General features: G+C 45.5%; 1 protein-coding gene across 1 annotated transcript; it reads right to left on the reverse strand.

Annotated features, from left to right (window-relative positions):
- Nucleotides 1–1,484: 1,484 nt before the first annotated feature.
- Nucleotides 1,485–12,865, reverse strand: CRTAM (cytotoxic and regulatory T cell molecule). The gene is made up of 10 exons (XM_087703783.1): nt 12,704–12,865; nt 8,331–8,477; nt 7,589–7,741; nt 6,523–6,666; nt 5,905–6,060; nt 4,906–4,995; nt 4,686–4,775; nt 3,692–3,838; nt 2,988–3,074; nt 1,485–1,734 (listed from the first exon to the last, which is right to left on the reverse strand). The coding sequence occupies exons 1-10, from the start codon at nt 12,750–12,752 to the stop codon at nt 1,601–1,603; spliced, it is 1,197 nt and encodes a 398-aa protein (XP_087559909.1). The 5' UTR covers nt 12,753–12,865; the 3' UTR covers nt 1,485–1,600.
- Between the last annotated feature and the right edge of the window lie 4,694 nt (nt 12,866–17,559).

Here is a 17,559-nt window from a genome sequence, read left to right on the forward strand (position 1 = left end):
TTCACCTGGGAATCCCATCCAAAGGCATTCCCACTTTTTTTTTTGGAAAAGTTGCACAGCAGGGAGAATCTTGGCTCCTGCAGGTAGGAATTCAACAGGGGAAGCCCAGTGCACCTACTATATAGCCCTGTTGAGCCACGCCATTCCTCTGGGCGGGGGGAGAAGCAGCTTGCAGCCCTCCTTCCCAGCACCCCCCCCACCTCCCCCCCAGACCAAGCCCCCCCCCTGCCCATCTCGGGGGTCGCCCCCCATAGAGACCTGCTCAGTACCTTCCACCAGCCGCAGCGCTGCGGGGTATTCACAGAGCGCGTTTCCGCAGCCCCCGCTAAGCCACCAGCGTGGCTCTTTAGACCTCCTAGCAACGGTATCCAGATGCACAAGCCGCGCCGGCGCGAACCAACTGATAAGCTAAGAGAGGGGGAGCATTGGGGGGGGGAGGAAGCAGCGTTCTGGAGCTTCCGCCTTGGGTTCCGGCAAAATGGTATGGTCCAAGGTCTGTTTGTTTTGCTTTTTTTTTAATCCAAAGGTTTAGGATTTTAAACCAAGTTGGCAGTTTTCTAATTTTAGGAAGAGGGAGGGAGGAGAAAGAGAAGGAGGGAGAGAGAAAGGGAAGGGAAGGGAGGGAGGGAGGGAGGAAGGAAGGAAGGAAGGAAGGGACTGATGATGTTATCCAGTTTGGTAATGAAACGTCTGCAAGAAAATAACCAAGCTCAGAGAGCACTGAGGTTCTCAACAATTAAACCCTGAGCTACAGATATGGATGGATGGATGGAAGGAAGGAAAGAGATGGCAGGGAGGGAGGGAAGAAAGGAGGAAGGAAGAAAAAAAGATGGGTGGTAGGGAGGAAGGAATAGGTAGGGAGAGTGAGAAGGAATGAAGGAAAAGAGATGGAAGAGAGGGAGGGAGGGAAGAAGGAAAGGAGGAAGGAAGAAATATGGGAGGGAGGAAAAGGAGGGAGGGAAGAAAGGAGGAAGGAAGAAAAAGATGGGAGGGAGGGAGGAAGGGATGAAGGAAAGACTAGGGAGAGAGAGTAAGAAGGGAGGGAGAGAGGAAGAAAAAGAGTTGGAAGGGAGGGAGAAAAGGAGGAAGGAAGAAACATGGGAGGGAGGAAGGAAGGAAGAAAAAGAGATGGAAGGGAGAGAGGACAGAAAGGAGGAAGGGAAGGAATAGGGAGGGAGAATGAGAAGGAAGGAAAGAAGGAGGGAGGAAAGGAAAGGAAAAAGAAACATGGGAGGGAGGAAAGGGAGGGAGGGAAAAAAAGAAAGGAAGGAATAGGGAGGGAGAATGAGAAGGAAGGAAGGAGGGAGGGAAGCAAGGAAAGGAGGAACATCCCAAAATCATTAAGTCCACGCACAAGGAATTTCACTGCTAAATAACAACTGGCACAGATTCCCAAGGGCCTTTATCATGTGGTAATCGCTTTATTTTCAGTATTGTTCTGAGATGTATCTTGGTCTAAGAGATCCAAAATCCTCTCCAAAATCTGGATTTTTGAAGATAATTTATTTTATTTTTTTTGCAAAAAGGGTCAGCGCAGGAAGAAAAATGGGAAGAGAAGATGGTTCTTGCCGTTAAGCACAGCACAATATTGTCCTTAGTGTTACATATCCGTTTCTTTAAAGTGGGTCAATTCTTTTTCAAAGACCGAAGAGTCCTGACTTCCTTCGGAAGGTTTTGGCGTCCTGTCACGTGATTCTTGGACTGTATACTTCTCGCTGTTCCTCCAGGGCATCACTGTGTAAAATAAAGGCACAGGTCATTGCTACTTTGAGCTCATTTCTTTTCACTTCTGATACTAGCTCATATTTCAGCCCCCAAAGAGCTGGTAAAAAAAGATACAGTTTAACAGAGTTGGAAGGGACCTTGTTGGTCATCTAGTCCAACCCCCCAACCAAGCAGGACACCCTACACCACTTCTGCCAGATGATAGTCCAGTCTGTTCTTGAAAGCTTCCAGGGATGAAGCTCCCACAACTTCCGAAGGCAACTTCTGTTCCACGGGTTGATTGTTCTCACTGTCGGGAAATTTCTCCTTATTTCTAGGTTGAATCTCTCCTTGATCAGTTTCCAGCCATTATTCCTTGTCTGGCCTTCAGGTGCCTTGGAAAATAGCTTGACCCCCCTCCTCTCTGTGGCAGCTCCTCAAATATTGGAAGATGCTATCCTGTCTCCCCTGGTCCTTCTCTTCACTAGACAAGACATACCCAGTTCCTGCAACTGTTCTTCATATAGTTTAGTCTCCAGTCCCCTAATCATCCTGGTTGCTCTTCTCCGCACTCTTTCTAGAGTCTCAACATCTTTTTTATAGTGTGGTGACCAAAACTCAATGCAGTACTCCAAGTGTAGCCTTACTAAGGCTTTATAGACTGGTATTACCCTTAATCTTGATTTTAACCTCTGTTGGTCAGTTTCCATCCATTATTCCTTGTCTGGCCTTCAGGTGCTTTGGAAAATTGCTTGAACCCCTCCTCTCTGTGGCAGCCCCTCAAATGTTCAAAGACTGCTATCATGTCTCCCCTGCTCCTTCTCTTCACTAGACTAGCTATGCCCAGTTCCTGCAACAGTTCATTGTCTGTTGTAGCCTCCAGTCCCCTAATCATCTTGGTTGCTCTTCTCTGCATTCTTTCTAGAGCCTCAACATCTTTTTTGTAGTGTGGTGACCAAACCTGGATGTGGTATTCTAGATGTGGCCTTACTAAGGCTTTATGGAATGGTTTTAGTACTTCCCTTGATCTTGATTGCATCCCTCTGTTAATGCAATTTAGGATTGCATTGGCTTTTTTGGCTGCCTCTGCACATGGCTGGCTCCTATTTAACTAGTTGTCCACTAAGATTCCAAGATCCCTCCCACAGTCACTGCTATTAAGCCTGGTTTTATCCAGTCTACATGTGTATTCCACAGCAATGGAGCTGCCCACTTGTTCACCCTTTTCTTAATTCCAATCTCTGCCCTGCCTGCGAACCTGAAGAAATCTCATTTGTACGTACCACATAGATTCTTCTCGAGTCTGCCAAGGGCTTCACTTGCTTTAGGCCTGTAGCTCTCAATGGGTTGTTCAGAAGCATTATTATTTTCTATATTAGGGAGGGACAAGAATGAGGTGCAGAGTATTATTCCAGATATCTGTTCTGACAAAGACATTGTTATTTTTAAAATCTGCTATGGACATGCAATGCAATGCAATGCAATGCAATGCAATACAATAGCAGAGTTGGAAGGGACCTTGGAGGTCTTCTAGTCCAACCCCCTGCCTGGGCAGGAAACCCTATACCATTTCAGACAAATGGCTATCTAACATCTTCTTAAAGACTTCCAGTGTTGGGGCATCCACAACTTCTGGAGGCAACTTCTGTTCCACTGATTAATTGCCCTCACTGTCAGGACAATTTCTCCTCAGTTCTAAGTTGCTTCTCTCCTTGATTAGTTTCCCCCCATTCTTCAGGAAAGTGAAATCAATCGCTATGGCGGACAAGGTCTACTGTTCTATGAAGATGCTGGAGATGATTTCCCTCAAAGAATGCTTTTCAAAACCTTGGAGCCCCGCAAGAAATTTTGTGGGTGTTGAATACAGGCTTTTTAGAAACTTTTGGATGTGTGTGTGTGTGTGTGTGTTTGTGTGTTTGTGTGTGTGTGTGAAAGAGGAAACTATTCCAAATATGTACTAAATACTTCTTTTCCCCCCCCTTCTTACCTTTTTTCCAGACGCTGTGTGCTTTCCACAGCTTCATCACAAAGAGAAGGACCATGATCAAGAGAACAAGCAGGAGAATGGACACAAGGCCCGGGAACAAGATGTGGGCTTGTTCCTCCACAAAGCCTCTGTAAGCCACGTTTGTTTCTGTTTGGGATGAAAAGGAACAGAAAACATTGGAGTTTTGTCATCTTTAGCTTCTACTTCCTAGCAGAAAAATATTGGGGGCTTTGAGAGCGGGGAAATTGTATTTTTCCACCAACTGGAGCTTCCATGGAGTAAGATGTCTCGGTCCACCACACCAGCCTTCTCCAACTGGCTATTTCCCAGAAAGTTCTGGAGTACGCACAGAATTTGCATGACCCGACAAAAGCGCACACTACAAAAGCACACCGACAAAACCGTGTCGCTAAAACCGCGATGTCATCAACGCGCCGACAACAGAGCGTCGACAGAAGGGCGATTTACAACAGCGCGTCAGCAGAAGGGTGATTTAAGTTAAGGTAAGGGTTAGGTTTAGGGTTAGGATTAGGATTAGGTTTAGGGTTAGGTTTAGGGTTAGGGTTAGCGTTACGGTTAGGGTTAGGTTTGTCAAAGGTGCACGGAACGCTGTTACCTTCCCACCAAAGGTGGTCCCTATTTTTCTACTTGCACTGCTTTCGAACTGCTAGGTTGGCAGAAGCTGGGACAAGTCCCGGGAGCTCACTCCGTTACGTGGCACTAGGGATTCGAACCGCCGAACTGCCGACCTTTCTGATCGACAACCTCAGCGTCTTAGCCACTGAGCCACCGTGTCCCCTTATAAGAAGTTGACTAGAGAAACACACACACACAAGAGAGAGCATATCTATTAAGCAAATACTCTGAAATGAAAACTCCATCGTCTTCCCTAACCTGTTCCGTGTCACCAAGCCTCTGGCATCAGATCAGGAAGGACAGCGAAGAATTAAAAGCACATCAGTTGAACATGAGGAGTAATGTGGGAACAACTTACGATTGTTTGTCCAAACTTCTCTATCTGTACTTGGGAACGATGTTCGCGTGGTTGGGTTTCCCTCTGTCACGTTGAATGTTGGATTGGATTCTGTGGAAGGGTTGAAAAAGAGGGTTATGGAAAGGCCAGGAGAAATGCAACCGATGTTTTGGAGACGAGCTAGAAGCAAATTGAGGGTGATGTCCAGAAACACCAGAAAGGATCAATGTTGTAGTCTTACCGTTGGTGGTGTTAGGATGTTGAACTTCGGTTTTCCTGGTTGGGGATAATGTTGGAATGCTAAACGTTCCTTCTGCCTTCTGTTTTTGTTCTGAATGTGTGGAAAAGGAAACAGGGAAGGCATTTAACGCCCAGGTGTAACATAGATCAAGGTCAAAGTCTTCTAATCTTCTACTAGATTAGAAGATTCATTTAGATCAGATATGGCCTTCCGCTTCACGGTGCTTTTACAGCCCTCTCTAAGCGGTTTACAGAGTCAGCCTCCTGCCCCCAACAATCTGGGTCCTCGTTTTACTGACCTCGGAAGGATGGGAGGCTGAGTCATCCTTGAGCCTGGTGAGATTCGAACTGCCAAATTGCAGGCAGCCGGCAGCCAGCAGAATTAGCTGCAGTACTGCATTCTAACCACTGCGCCACCGCAGCTCAAGTAGTCGCAAGTCATTTTTTTCAGTGCTGTTGTAACTTTGAATGGTCCCTAAATAAACTGTTGTAAGTCGAGAACTATCCGCAGTGCAAACTGTATAAGTTTCCCATGGGGCATACTGTACATATAAATGATTGTGTAATTCTTAAGTAAAGGTAAAGATTCCCCTTGCACATATGTGCTAGTCGTTCCCAATTCTAGAGGGCGGTGTTAATCTCCGTTTCAAAGCCGAAGAGCCAGGGCTGTCCAAAGACGTCTCCGTGGTCATGTGGCCGGCATGACTAAACACTGAAGGCGCACGGAACGCTGTTCCCTTCCCACCAAAGGTGGTCCCTATTTTTCTACTTGCATTAATACGTGCTTTAAAACTGCTAAGTTGGCAGAAGCTGAGACAAGTCACGGGAGCTCACTCCGTTACGCGGCACTAGGGATTTGAACTGCCGATCTTTCCGGATCAACAAGCTCAGCGTCTTAGCCACTGAGCCACCACGTCCCTGGTAATTCCTAAGAGGGTCTTATTTCTCCTGTTTATTTTTTAAACCCGTTTTCCATCCTGCCTTCAAGATCTCCACTTACTGCCATGTTCCAGATGCAAAGTCACAGTTAAATTCCTCCTTCCTAAGGCTTTGTGGTGTATCACACAAGAAATGACACAGCCTTGGGGGAATGCGTAGATGGCCAAGTTGCTTATGGAATGGAACCTCTTGGCTTCCAGTTGATGTTGACTGTTTCCTAAAAACGCATTGAGGGATGCAAAAAGAGATGATGATAATAACAATGATAACAAAATACCCTGTTTCCCTGAAAATAAGACCTCCTCTGATAATAAACCCAATCGGGCTTTTGCACGAAAATAAGCCCTCCCCCAAAAAATTGCAACACAGCAGTAGCCATGAGGTGACCACGCTCGCCGCCTCCTGCACTTCAAAAATAATAAGACCTCCCCGAAAATAAGGCCAAGCACTCATTTCGGGGATCGCTGGCTGGGGAATTCTGGGAGTTGAAGTCCAGACATCTTCAAGTTGCCAAGGTTGAGAAACACTGGCTTAATACAATGGACCCAAGTAGTAAATAAATAAACAACCAACTTGATTTTAAAGCAGGTAATTGCCTAGCGGTTTTTTCAGTGTTATTGAACAAGAAGCTATTAAAAGGCAAAGTCCTGGAAGAAAAATTAAGTTATTTGAAACATACCAAAGATTTCCATTCCGTTCTGTAGCAGCCAGGTGATTTGAGGGGCGGGCCAGCTGCCCTGGGTGGAACACCTTAAGAGAATATTTTCTTCTGTCTGGTTTACTGTGGTTTTCAATGCTTCCAACAAAGGTTTGGAAGGTGGAGCTGTAAAAAGAAGAGAATCCATTAGTAAAAAGGCTTGATTTAAATCAACTCGGTTTAAATCATAATTTTTAATGAGCACCTGCCATCTCTGTCCCGCATCGGCTACTCCTGTGACTGGCTGTTGAGTTACCGACCGTCCCAATATTGCAGAATATACAGCCTCATGCTACATAACTACGCTCCATTTCATGCTGAATAAACTCGATTATTAATGTATCTTAAATAGAAAACTATCTTTAGATAGATTTTTTTTTTACTCCAGAAGCATTTTATTAAAATGAGTTTGATAAAAATAAAAAAAAACACGATTTAAATAGAAAAAAAAATCCATTTTATTTTATTTTTTTATTGGATCAATTCATCTGCGTATTTGGAGGGGAGATAGAAGCGAATTTAAGATTACTGGTGGCCCTCGATTTACCACTACAACTGAGCCCAGACATTTCCGTTGCTAACTGAGGCAGTTAATTGAAGCCTGTCCCATTTTATGACCTTTCTTGCCACAACTGTTAAGTGAAACATTGCAGTTATAAGTATGTAATATGGTTGTTAAGCAGTGGTGGTATTCAATTTTTTTTACTAATGGTTCTGTGGGCGTGGCTTGGTGGGCGTGGCGTGGCTTGGTGGGTGTGGCTTGGTGGGCATGGCAGAGGAAGGATACTGCAAAATCCCCATTTCCTCCCAATCAGCTGGGACTCGGGAGGCAGAGAACAGATGGGGGCGGGGCCAGCCAGAGCTTGTATTTACCCATTCTCCGAACTACTCAAAATTCCCACTACCGGTTCTCCAGAAATGGTCAGAACCTGTTGAATACCACCTCTGTCGTTAAGTGAATCTGCAACGCCCTGCGGTTCAGCTCAAAACCATCCCACCCATCTCCGCAAGCCGTCATCCGTTGAAAAGTAGGAGTTTCAGATCTTACCCCAAATTGTAACGTTGACTACTTTGGTTCCAATATTCTCGCTGTAGTAAAGACAGGTGAATAAACCCTCATCGTGTCTTGTTACGTTGGAAAGACGAATGGACAGGGAATCGTTGGAGTAGTGCAGAAGTTCGTACCTTCCATCTTTTGTGACTGTTTAAAAGAGAGATATAAATGTTGGTGAGGCGAAGGCCACACTTGGAATACTACATCCAGTTTTAGTCGCCGCAATGGAGAAAAGATGTGGCGACTCTAGAAAGAGTGCAGAGAAGAGCAAGAAAGATGATTAGGGGACTGGAGGCTAAAACATATGAGGAACGGTTGCAGGAACTGGGTACGTCTAGTTTAATGAAGAGAAGGACCAAGGGAGACATGATAGCAGTCTTCCAATATCTCAGGGGCTGCCCCAAAGAAGAGGCAGTCAAGCCATGCCCAGAAGATAGCTGGACCTCAACACAACTGAACATCACACATAAATGCTTTCTTGTTGGAGAGAGTGAATACTTTGAAGTATTTCTTAAAATGAAGAAAACAAAGAACAACTGTGGAGGCAGCCATCACACTATCGGAATTGCCCTGTTCACACATCCTAACTGTGGTGTGGAGGTCTTGTGGCTTTGAACGAAGAGGGCGAGTTGTGAAAATAGATTTATGTCAGCCTGTTACACCTCAGAGGCCTGTAGGAAAAAAACCCCTTCTTGTCTGCTTCCAGTGGAAAAAGTTGAAGGCGCCACCATCCCACCTTGCAAGTCGTTGAAAAATATGGTAAAGCCGCTGGGGTCCTTCCATTCCAGAGCGGAGGTGTTGCCTTGACTGTTGGTGCAATGGAGATCCAGATTCTGACCTTCCTCCAAGCTGAGACGTTCCCTTAGGACTTGGGAAGAAATCCCTAGCAAAGAAAAGGATTTGTAGAGAGTTACAAATCAACCAGCGGTTGAGTCCTTTTGAGTAAAATACGAGAGCAACCTCCCATTAGGCTCTTACAGAATTACTACGTTCCCCCAATCTTTTGGGGAAACGTATCTTTGACACAATATGTGTTCTTCTTTCTCCCCACCTCAATCTGTCTCCCTCCCTCTCTCTCCCCCTCCCTGTCTTTCTCTTCCTTTCTCTCTTTCTGTCTTCCTCCTTGCCCTCCTCCCTCCCTCTCTTCCTCTCCCTCCCTCTCCCTCTCTCTCCTTCCCTCCCTCTTCCTCTCTCTATTTTTCTCTTTCTCGCTCTCTCCCTCCCTCTCTCCTTATCTCTCCCGCTCTCTCCTTTCCTCTCCTTCCCTGCCTCCCTCTTTCCTTCTCTTCCTCCCTCCTTCTCTATTTCTCTCTCCCTCTCTTTCTCGCTCTCTCTCCTCTTTCTCCCTCTCCCCCTCCCTCCCTCTCTTTCTCGCTCTCTCCCTCTCCCTCCTTCCCTCTCCTTCCTTAACTCTCCCCCTCTCTCCCCCTTTCTCCCTCTCTCCTTCTCTTTCTCTCCCTCTCTCTCCTTCCCTCCCTCTCCCTCCCTCTCTTTCTCGCTCTCTCCCTCCCTCTTTCCTTCTCTCTCCCTCTGCCCCCTCTCTCCCCCTTTCTCACTCTCCTTCTCTCTTCCTCTCCCTCTCTCTCCTTCCCTCCCTCTCCCTCTCTCTCTTTCTCGCTCTCTCCCTCCCTCTTTCCTTCTCTCTCCCTCTCCCTCCCTCTCCCTCTATCTCTGTGTTCCTCCCCCTCCCTCCTTCCCCCTCTCTCCTCCCTCTCCCTCCCTCCCTCCTCTGTCTTAAATACATACACACACAGTGTATTGCAGCTGAATTCTTATTTTCTCCTAACACATCCTACACACTGGCTGGACTTAACGCCTTGTGTAAACCAGACAGATATGGACTTCCTTAAAATGGTATTTGCTCAAAGACACTTCAACACACCAGGGTTAGGTCCAAATCCTGATGCCAAGGATTCATTTATTCATTTTCATTTATTCTAAAAAAAAATTATTCTCCAGGCCACGAGATTCCAAGCTGTTCACAATAAAAGAACGTTAAAAACACCCCATTTATCCCTCAACTCCTCCCAATTAAAACCCATCTTGCCAGTTAAGCTAAAACATAGTCTCAATCTAAGTTCTAATGAATCCAAAATGCAACCCGCCCAGTGTGGGTGCTGAATTTTACCCACCCGAGGGCCGCTTCTATTTCATTTCGCCCACCTAAAATAATGTCACACTTCTACAAACATTGGAGTTTCCCGAAGCTGGTTGATAACCTCCCACCTTATCTGTGAATAGTGTCACTGAGGCTGGAAGGTGGGTTTTTCCACAGGAGGGAAGAAAAGGTTCCAAAACGCTCACCCCCCCCCCCCAAAGGGAAAGTTTGTGAAGTTTTCTCCTGGGGGCTCAAAGGCAGAATTTGCGGTCTTCCTGTGAACTCATCTTTAGCTTCACTGTTTCCTGCCGCAGGTCGGTTCGCAAACTATGAAATGAGGCCGAAAGGAAACGTGCACGCCAACAGAGATTGGGCCCCAGAATCAATTATACATTTCCTTTCCATTTGAGGTCTTAGAAAAACGGAGAGTGAAAATAAATGCAGTAGGCAGGGCTGAAATACATGTAAAGGTGTATTTTAAACAGAACCAAGTGTGTAGAGAAAAGAAGAATTAGGGGGTGACATGATAGCAGTGTTTGAGGGGCCGCCACAAAGAAGAGGCAGTCAACTTATTTTCCAAAGCACCAGAAGGCAAGGCAAGAAACAATGGATGGAAACTAATCAAGGAAAGAAACAAGCTGGAATTGATGAGAAACTTCCTAACAATGAGGATAATTAATCAGTGGAACAGAAGTTGTCTTCAGACATTGTAGGTGCACAGTCACTGGAGGCTTTAAATGGTATGGGGTCTCCTGCTTCAGCAGGGGGTTGGACTAGAAGACCTCCAAGGTCCCTTCCAGTTCTATTCTGATTGGTTGATTGATGTTGGAGAACAAGAAACGGGGAAAACACTCATTTCCACCACGTTAGCTTAGCATCCTCTCACCTACCCAACATTGGCCCCAGGAATTCCCAGGTTGAGTTCAGACATTGCCTGAAGCTGGGGTTCTCCAAAATGGTCAATATCGGCCCACCAGGGTTGGTCTATTATGGTTGCTGTTGTGGCCCAGCAGGAGCCGATGGAGCTGCCACCACCAGACTCCGACAGCGAGGGGCCCTACGAGTTGGCTCTGGAGGATGTTGAGGACCCTGGACAGGGTTCCGACTCCAAGCAGGGCGCAGAGAGACTGGTTGGCCACCAGGTGGTGCCTGAGCCTTGGATCAGTGGGGAGGAGATAAGGGAGAGTGATCCAGAAGCCAGCAGTGAGTTGTTCCTGGATGCACGCCATCGAAGAGCTACTAGGCGTCAGGAACAATTAGGCAATTACAGGAGGTAATTGCGCTCAGCTGGTGGTCATTAGGCTCCTCTCCAGACTATAAAAAAGACTGTGCACACACCCCTCTTGCAGAAGTCAACGCATTGACTAAAGAGACCTGTTGTAACTAACTTGGCAGGCTGGATTGCTGCCAAGGTTTGTCTGAGTTGCTGCCAAGGTCCTTATCTGTTTGTTTGCTTGGCTTTCAGCCACCGAGATTTTGGTCTTATTATTAAAGGACATTCCAGTTAAGCTTGGCATCCGTTACTGGACGGAGGAGGGGGTCAGAACAGGTTGCTATGGTTATTATTATTCATAGTATTACTAGTAAATGTAACGATCTTCATCTAGGAAATATTTGGAGGTCAATGAGCAAATGAAATTTCATGACAGAGTGGATGGCAGTGCGAGAAAAACCTTGAGAAATGGAGCAAAGAGATGCTACCTAGGGAAGCATTAGATAAGAGATGATGCAGCCCTCAGCTGTATAGTAGGCAGAGAAAGAAACTGGGAAGAAACCCTCCCTAACTTCTCAGAGGAAACACTAGCTTGGCTCTTTCAGGCTTGCAAAAGGTTGACATACAATAAAGTAAGAGTTGCCCCAATAAAAGAGAATATTTGTAGCTCAGGATTGAAATGCAGGGTCCTTGGTGCTCTCTGAGCTTGGTTGTTTCTTGCAACCAAGAGTAACTTGATCACTTGGACCCCTAAGAGTAACTCAACTCATCATAATCATTATCATCCCAACAACTGGAGCAATTAATAGCATTACCTGTGAGAGGGATCTTAGAGTCTTAGTGGACAACCAGCTAAATATGACCCAACAGTGTGTGCCATCAGCCAAAAAAGCCAACGCAATCCTAAGTTGCATTAACAGAGGGATTCAATCAAGATCAAGGGAGGTACTAATACCACTCTGTAAAGCCATAGTAAGACTACACCTAGAGTACTGCATCCAGTTTTGATCACCACACTATAAAAAAAGATGTTGAGACTCTGGAAAGAATGCAAAGAAGAGCAACCAGGATGATTAGGGGGCTGGAGGCTAAAACATAACGATGAACAATTGCAAGAATTGGGTTTGTCTAGTGAAGAGAAGGACCAGGGGAGACATGATAGCAGACCTCCAATATTTGAGGGGCTGCCACAGAGAGGAGGGAGGTCACGCTATTTTCCAAAGCACCTGAAGGCCAGACAAGGAATAATGGATGGAAAATGATCAAGGATAAATTCAACCTGGAAATAGGGAGGGATTTTCTGACAGTGAGAACAATTCACCCATGGAACAGAAGTTGCCTTGAGAAGTTGTGGGAGCTTCATCCGTGGAAGCTTCCAAGAAGAGACTGGACTGCCATCTGTCAGAAATGGTGTAGGATCTCCTGCTTGGTTGGGGGGGGTGTTGGACTAGATGACCTACAAGGTCCGTTCCAACTCTGTTGATCTGCATCTAATTCCCGTCAGAGAAAAATGAGCAGCCCAACCATTTGACCATGAAGATCTCGTTCGTTGAAGGAATCTTCATCCTTGAGAAGAGTCCTTGCAATTTAAGCCACCGCCAGCTGGCTCTACTCCCTGAAGACCAGGGAGAACGCTGACTTGGTCTCAACACTCATTGGAAGGAGGTGAAGCAGAGCCGAGCCCGATCCTAAAGATGCTGCTGGTTCCCCTACCCTGCTGGTTTTCTGAAAGCTACAATGATGTCCCAGAACTGAACCCTTGGCATGGAATCCGAGCAGATGCTCTGGTGTTACTTACCTTGCAGGGACAGGAGTACCAGCACCCAGACCCAAGGAAGGCAAGTCATCGTGAGGTGATGCCTGATCAACTTCCCCTCCACTTTCGATCTCAGGGGTTTGCTGACGACTTCTCCTTTTCAACAGAGCAGCACAAGCCGTGTACCATGACTTCATCAGGGGTAGGTCGGCCCTCTTCCTCTTGACTCCTTCTCCCCTCCCTCCCCCGTATCTTCACAGTTCCCTTCGCGGCAAGGGACAAGTGATCTCCAGGCTTGTGGGTGGGGAGATCTGCACCTCTCTTTAGACTGCTCCAAGCTTCGCTTTGTGGTGAATGCTGAAGCGCAGCTCAACCGCGAGTTCTTGCAAGGCGCCTCGTGCATGCATCTCATAGCTTTCTGGCGGTGTTCTGACCGAGGCTTCCCAAGAGCATGAAGCAAACTCCTTGTCCCAACAGAAAAACCCTTTTATTAATTGACTGTGAATTCTGCTCATTCACATCCAGCAAAGTCTTTCGAGAGAGGATTTACAGTCACAGACCTTATCTGGCTTGGAGAGCTGCCAGGTCGATATCTGCAAAACTTGGCAAGGAGCCTCAGAGAGTCACAAACCAATTAAGTGAAGTAATTGTCTCCTGCAAACTCCACTCCCCTTTTGCTCCTCTTTTATTTGTTCTGGGAGGGGCCATTCATCGTCCACCTGTGGCCTTACTTCCAAGTCGACCCCTGTTCTTTAGCTGTTCCCAGTGTGCGCATGTGCAGAGCTGCCAGAAGAAAAGAACAGCTCAGAAATCAGGGTAGACTTGGGAGTAAAGCCACAGATGGAAGGTGAATGGCCCCTCCCATAGGAAATAAAAGAGGAGTGGGCTTTTGCAGGAAACAATTTGTTTCAGGAGTGTGAAGATCTGTCCGTGAATCTCAGAGACTCTGTGCCAAGTCTTTCCTTGCACAGCACCATATTTACATGGCAGCTTTCCAAGGTAGATAAGGTCTGTGGTCATAAATTCATCTTTGAAAGACTGTTTGCCAGGCCTTTGATGAATGTGAATGAGAGGAATTCACATTTGTTTAATAAAAGGGGTTTTGTCGGGACCAGGACTCTGCCTCGTGCTTTTTGGGGGGAAGCCTAGGTCAGAACAAACCCCAGGACTTGTCTGTTTTGTTCCCCCTCCTTCTGCATCCCCCAAAAATCATGGACATTCTTCCAAGCGGCTGTGCCAACCTTGCCTTAACATTTTGACTTGCAGGAATGTGGTGTTGTACTTACCTGATTGATTCTGCTTCCAGCACAACCTCTTCTGAATAACGCTACCTAATTCCTCCTGTCATTCAATGTTTATCCAATGTGCTAGGACAACGGTGGTGTTCCATTGGTTTTCTAGTGATGGACTTAAGAGGACGTGAAAACAGGACTCTCCTTGCAAATTAGAGAATGCATTCTTGCCAATCCCAAAAGAACTGAAAACCAAATTTATTTGGATGATTCAGGACAAGCCAGATGATGAGGGGACTGGAGGCTAAAACATACGATGAACTGTTGCAGGAAATGGGCATGGCTACTTTAGTGAAGAGAAGGACAAAGGGAGACACAATAATAGTGTGCCAATATTTGAGGGGCTGCCACAAAGAGGAGGGGGTCAAGCTATTTTCCAAAGCACCCGAAGGCCAGACAAGGAATAATGGATGGAAACTGATCAAGGAGAGATTCAACCTGGAAATAAGGAGACATTTTCTAACAGGGAGAACCATCAATCCATGGAACAGAAGTTGCCTTCGGAAGTTGTGGGAGCTTCTTCCCTGGAGGCTTTCAAGAAGAGACTGGACAGTCACTTGTCAGAAATGGTGTAGCGTCTCCTGCTTGGGCAGGGGGATGGACTAGATGACCTTATAAGTTACCTTCCAACTTTGTTAAACTTTAACCATCATCTTTTTTAAATTCCTTTTTGCTCTGTGGGACTCCCTCCCTCATAAATATTATGCAACTTGCAATGTGTGTTCCTTAGTTACGATGGGAAAGAGAGAATAATATCCCTATCTATTTGTTATATACCCTTTTAGAAAGAGCTTAGAAAGGATCTACCACATCCTGTTTTAGTTGTCCTTTCCGTCAAATTGAAAACCACCGTAGATCAACTCAATTAGGGGACTGGAGGCTAAAACATATGAGGAACGGCTGCAGGAACTGGGTATGTCTAGTTTAATGAAAAAAAAGGACTAGGGGAGACATGATAGCAGTCTTCCGATATCTCAGGGGCTGCCACAAAGAAGAGGGAGTCAAACTATTCTCCAAAGCACCTGAGGGCAGGACAAGAAGCAATGGGTGGAAACTAATCAAGGAGAGATGCAACCTAGAATTGAGGAGAAATTTCCTGATAGTGAGAACAATTAATCAGTGGAACAACTTGCCTCCAGAAGTTGTGAATGCTCCAACACTGGAAGTTTTTAAAAAGAGGTTGGACAGTCATTTATTTGAAATGGAAAAGGGTTTCCTGACTGAGCAGGGAATTGGACTAGCAGACCTGCAAAGTGCCCTTCCAACTGTGTTATTTTATGCTATGCTATGCTATGCCATGCCATGCCATGCCATGCCATGCCATTCTAATTGTTCCCAGACTTTGATCCCAAATAATATTGTGGGGAGACAGTGAGAGCCCTTTTGTGGAAGGGAAAATAAATAAATGTACACTTTAAATAGTGCGGTTGTGAGAAACTGAGACCAATTTCTTTTATTGAGATCAATTTCGTTTCAAATGACAACATGTGGAAATTGAGCAGTAACAGAAAGAAAACATACTTTAAGCAGCAATTCTCTCCTTTAACACACACACACACACACACACACACACACACACACTTCACATCCAAATGAAAAAATCTGCGAAAGGAGGCATAGGATTTCCCTTTCATACCAGATAACACTCCCAAAAACTTAAAAGCAACAATAAAAAGGACGTTGCTTATTTAGCACCAATCCCTTGAACAGAAAATCTTAGTTCACTCTAAACTCCCTGCAAACTCGCTTTAAAACAAAGCAAAACAACAACAAGAAAACACAACGAAAAACTTTACATTTGGTTGCGGGAAGGAGATTCGCTAAACCTTTTCCCGAAGATTCCCAAAATATATTTTTTTGCATGTCATTTTTTTTTTTAAAAAAGAAGTTTCTTTGCTTCCCATTTTCCCTGAATTCAGCAGTTTCCTTTTGAGAGAGGTGGCTAAGAAGCCATCTCTACCCCAAACTGAGAAGTTTCTCTTCCCCAAATCAGTGCACAAATTCGCTAACATGCTAAAAGAACTACTTGGTGGTGGCGGCGGTGGTGGGAATGGACGTTTATCCAATCATCCGGGACATAAGCGTCAATAGTAACACAACGGAGTAAGACCCTGGAATGTGTACTTTGTGAATGAGTTTTTGATACATTAAAAGATCGACCTACTTCTGGGATGGGTGCTACTCAAACATATCCTGTTATCTTTTTGTACAGTACAGGGGTGGGTTCCTGCCAGTTCTAACCTCTTCTATAGAAGAGGTTCCACAAATCTACAGTGCCGTTTAGAACCGGTTCCAGCTCCCTCCCCCCTCCCGTCTGCACATCATCAAGATGAAGAGGGAGAGGAGGAATTCTGGGAGTTGAAGTCCACCAGTCTTAAAGCTATCAAGTTTGAACACCCCTGGGGTTTTTCTTTTCTAAAGGGTTAGGGGTGTAAGAGTCTTTTAACTTAACAGCTTTAAAACTTGCTTGTTTCAAATGCCAGAGTTCCTGAGCCAACATGACTGGAGGAGGAATTCTGGGTGTTGAAGTCCACAAGTCTTAAAGCTGTCAAGTTTGAACACCCCTGGGTTGTTTTTTTCTAAAGGGTTAGGAGTGCAAGGGTCTTGTAACTTGACAGCTTTAAGACTTGCGTGCTTCAAATGCCAGAGTTTCTGAGCCAACATTTTGGTTGCTCAGCAAGAGTGTTGTTAAGTGAATTTCACCACATTTTACAAGTTGGCCACTCCCACCCAGTCACATGGCTGGCAAGCCACTCCCACCCAGTCACGTAGCCGGCAAGCCACTCCCACAAAGCAGGCCACAACCTACAGAAGAGGTTCTAAATTTTTTTGAAACCCACCACTGGTACAGTACATCATGAAGTGTGAACAACTTGCAAGCTCTCAGTGCAAAAAAACCCCCAAAACATTCCTGCCCCAATTAAATACATATCAGTCAACAATAAGTCGGCGTTGATTGTCAAACACGTTTCAAAGATCGCAAAGACTCTTCCAGAAAAACCAGCCCGAAGAAGCTAGACCCTCGGTTCATTTTTAGAATATCTGTACATAGCCAAAAATACTTTAAATTATATACTTCCTACCTAGCCTAGGTGTTTGCATGTATTTACAGGTGTGTGTGTGCGCGTATATACACATATGTATACATTTCTAAAAATACTAGCAGCAACCGACGGCGTAATACAAGGCCTGCAATTGCTCTCCGTCCCACTCTTGGCTGCAATTTCTCAACTTTTCACTGTACATCCCTGGTTACAAAAGAATGCTTTCCCAGAATGCCTTGCTTACTTTTACATGGGTAGAATGTACATAATTTTAAGTCAATTTACATATTGCACACCAGGAGCTTTCGTGGATTGGCGTAGCGTCCTCTGCTGCCCTTGGCGGAAAGCTCCTTTTTTTTTAAAAAAAGCAAAGCTTATCCTATATACTGTATTTTTCTGAGCATAAGATGCACCGGAGTATAAGACACACCAAGGTTTTGAAGAGGCAAATTAAAAGAAAAAGAAAAGTTTTTGCACTCTGCAAACTTCCCAAAAAATGGCCCGTTTTTTGTGAAAATGGACGGGCCCGGTTTTTTCCCCAAAAGTAGCTTGTAGAGTGTTC

The sequence above is a fragment of the Thamnophis sirtalis genome, unplaced genomic scaffold (genome assembly GCF_051295495.1).
Source record: "Thamnophis sirtalis isolate CommonGarterSnake01/CBP01778 unplaced genomic scaffold, rThaSir2_p1.2 scaffold_2, whole genome shotgun sequence".
NCBI lineage: Eukaryota > Metazoa > Chordata > Lepidosauria > Squamata > Natricidae > Thamnophis > Thamnophis sirtalis.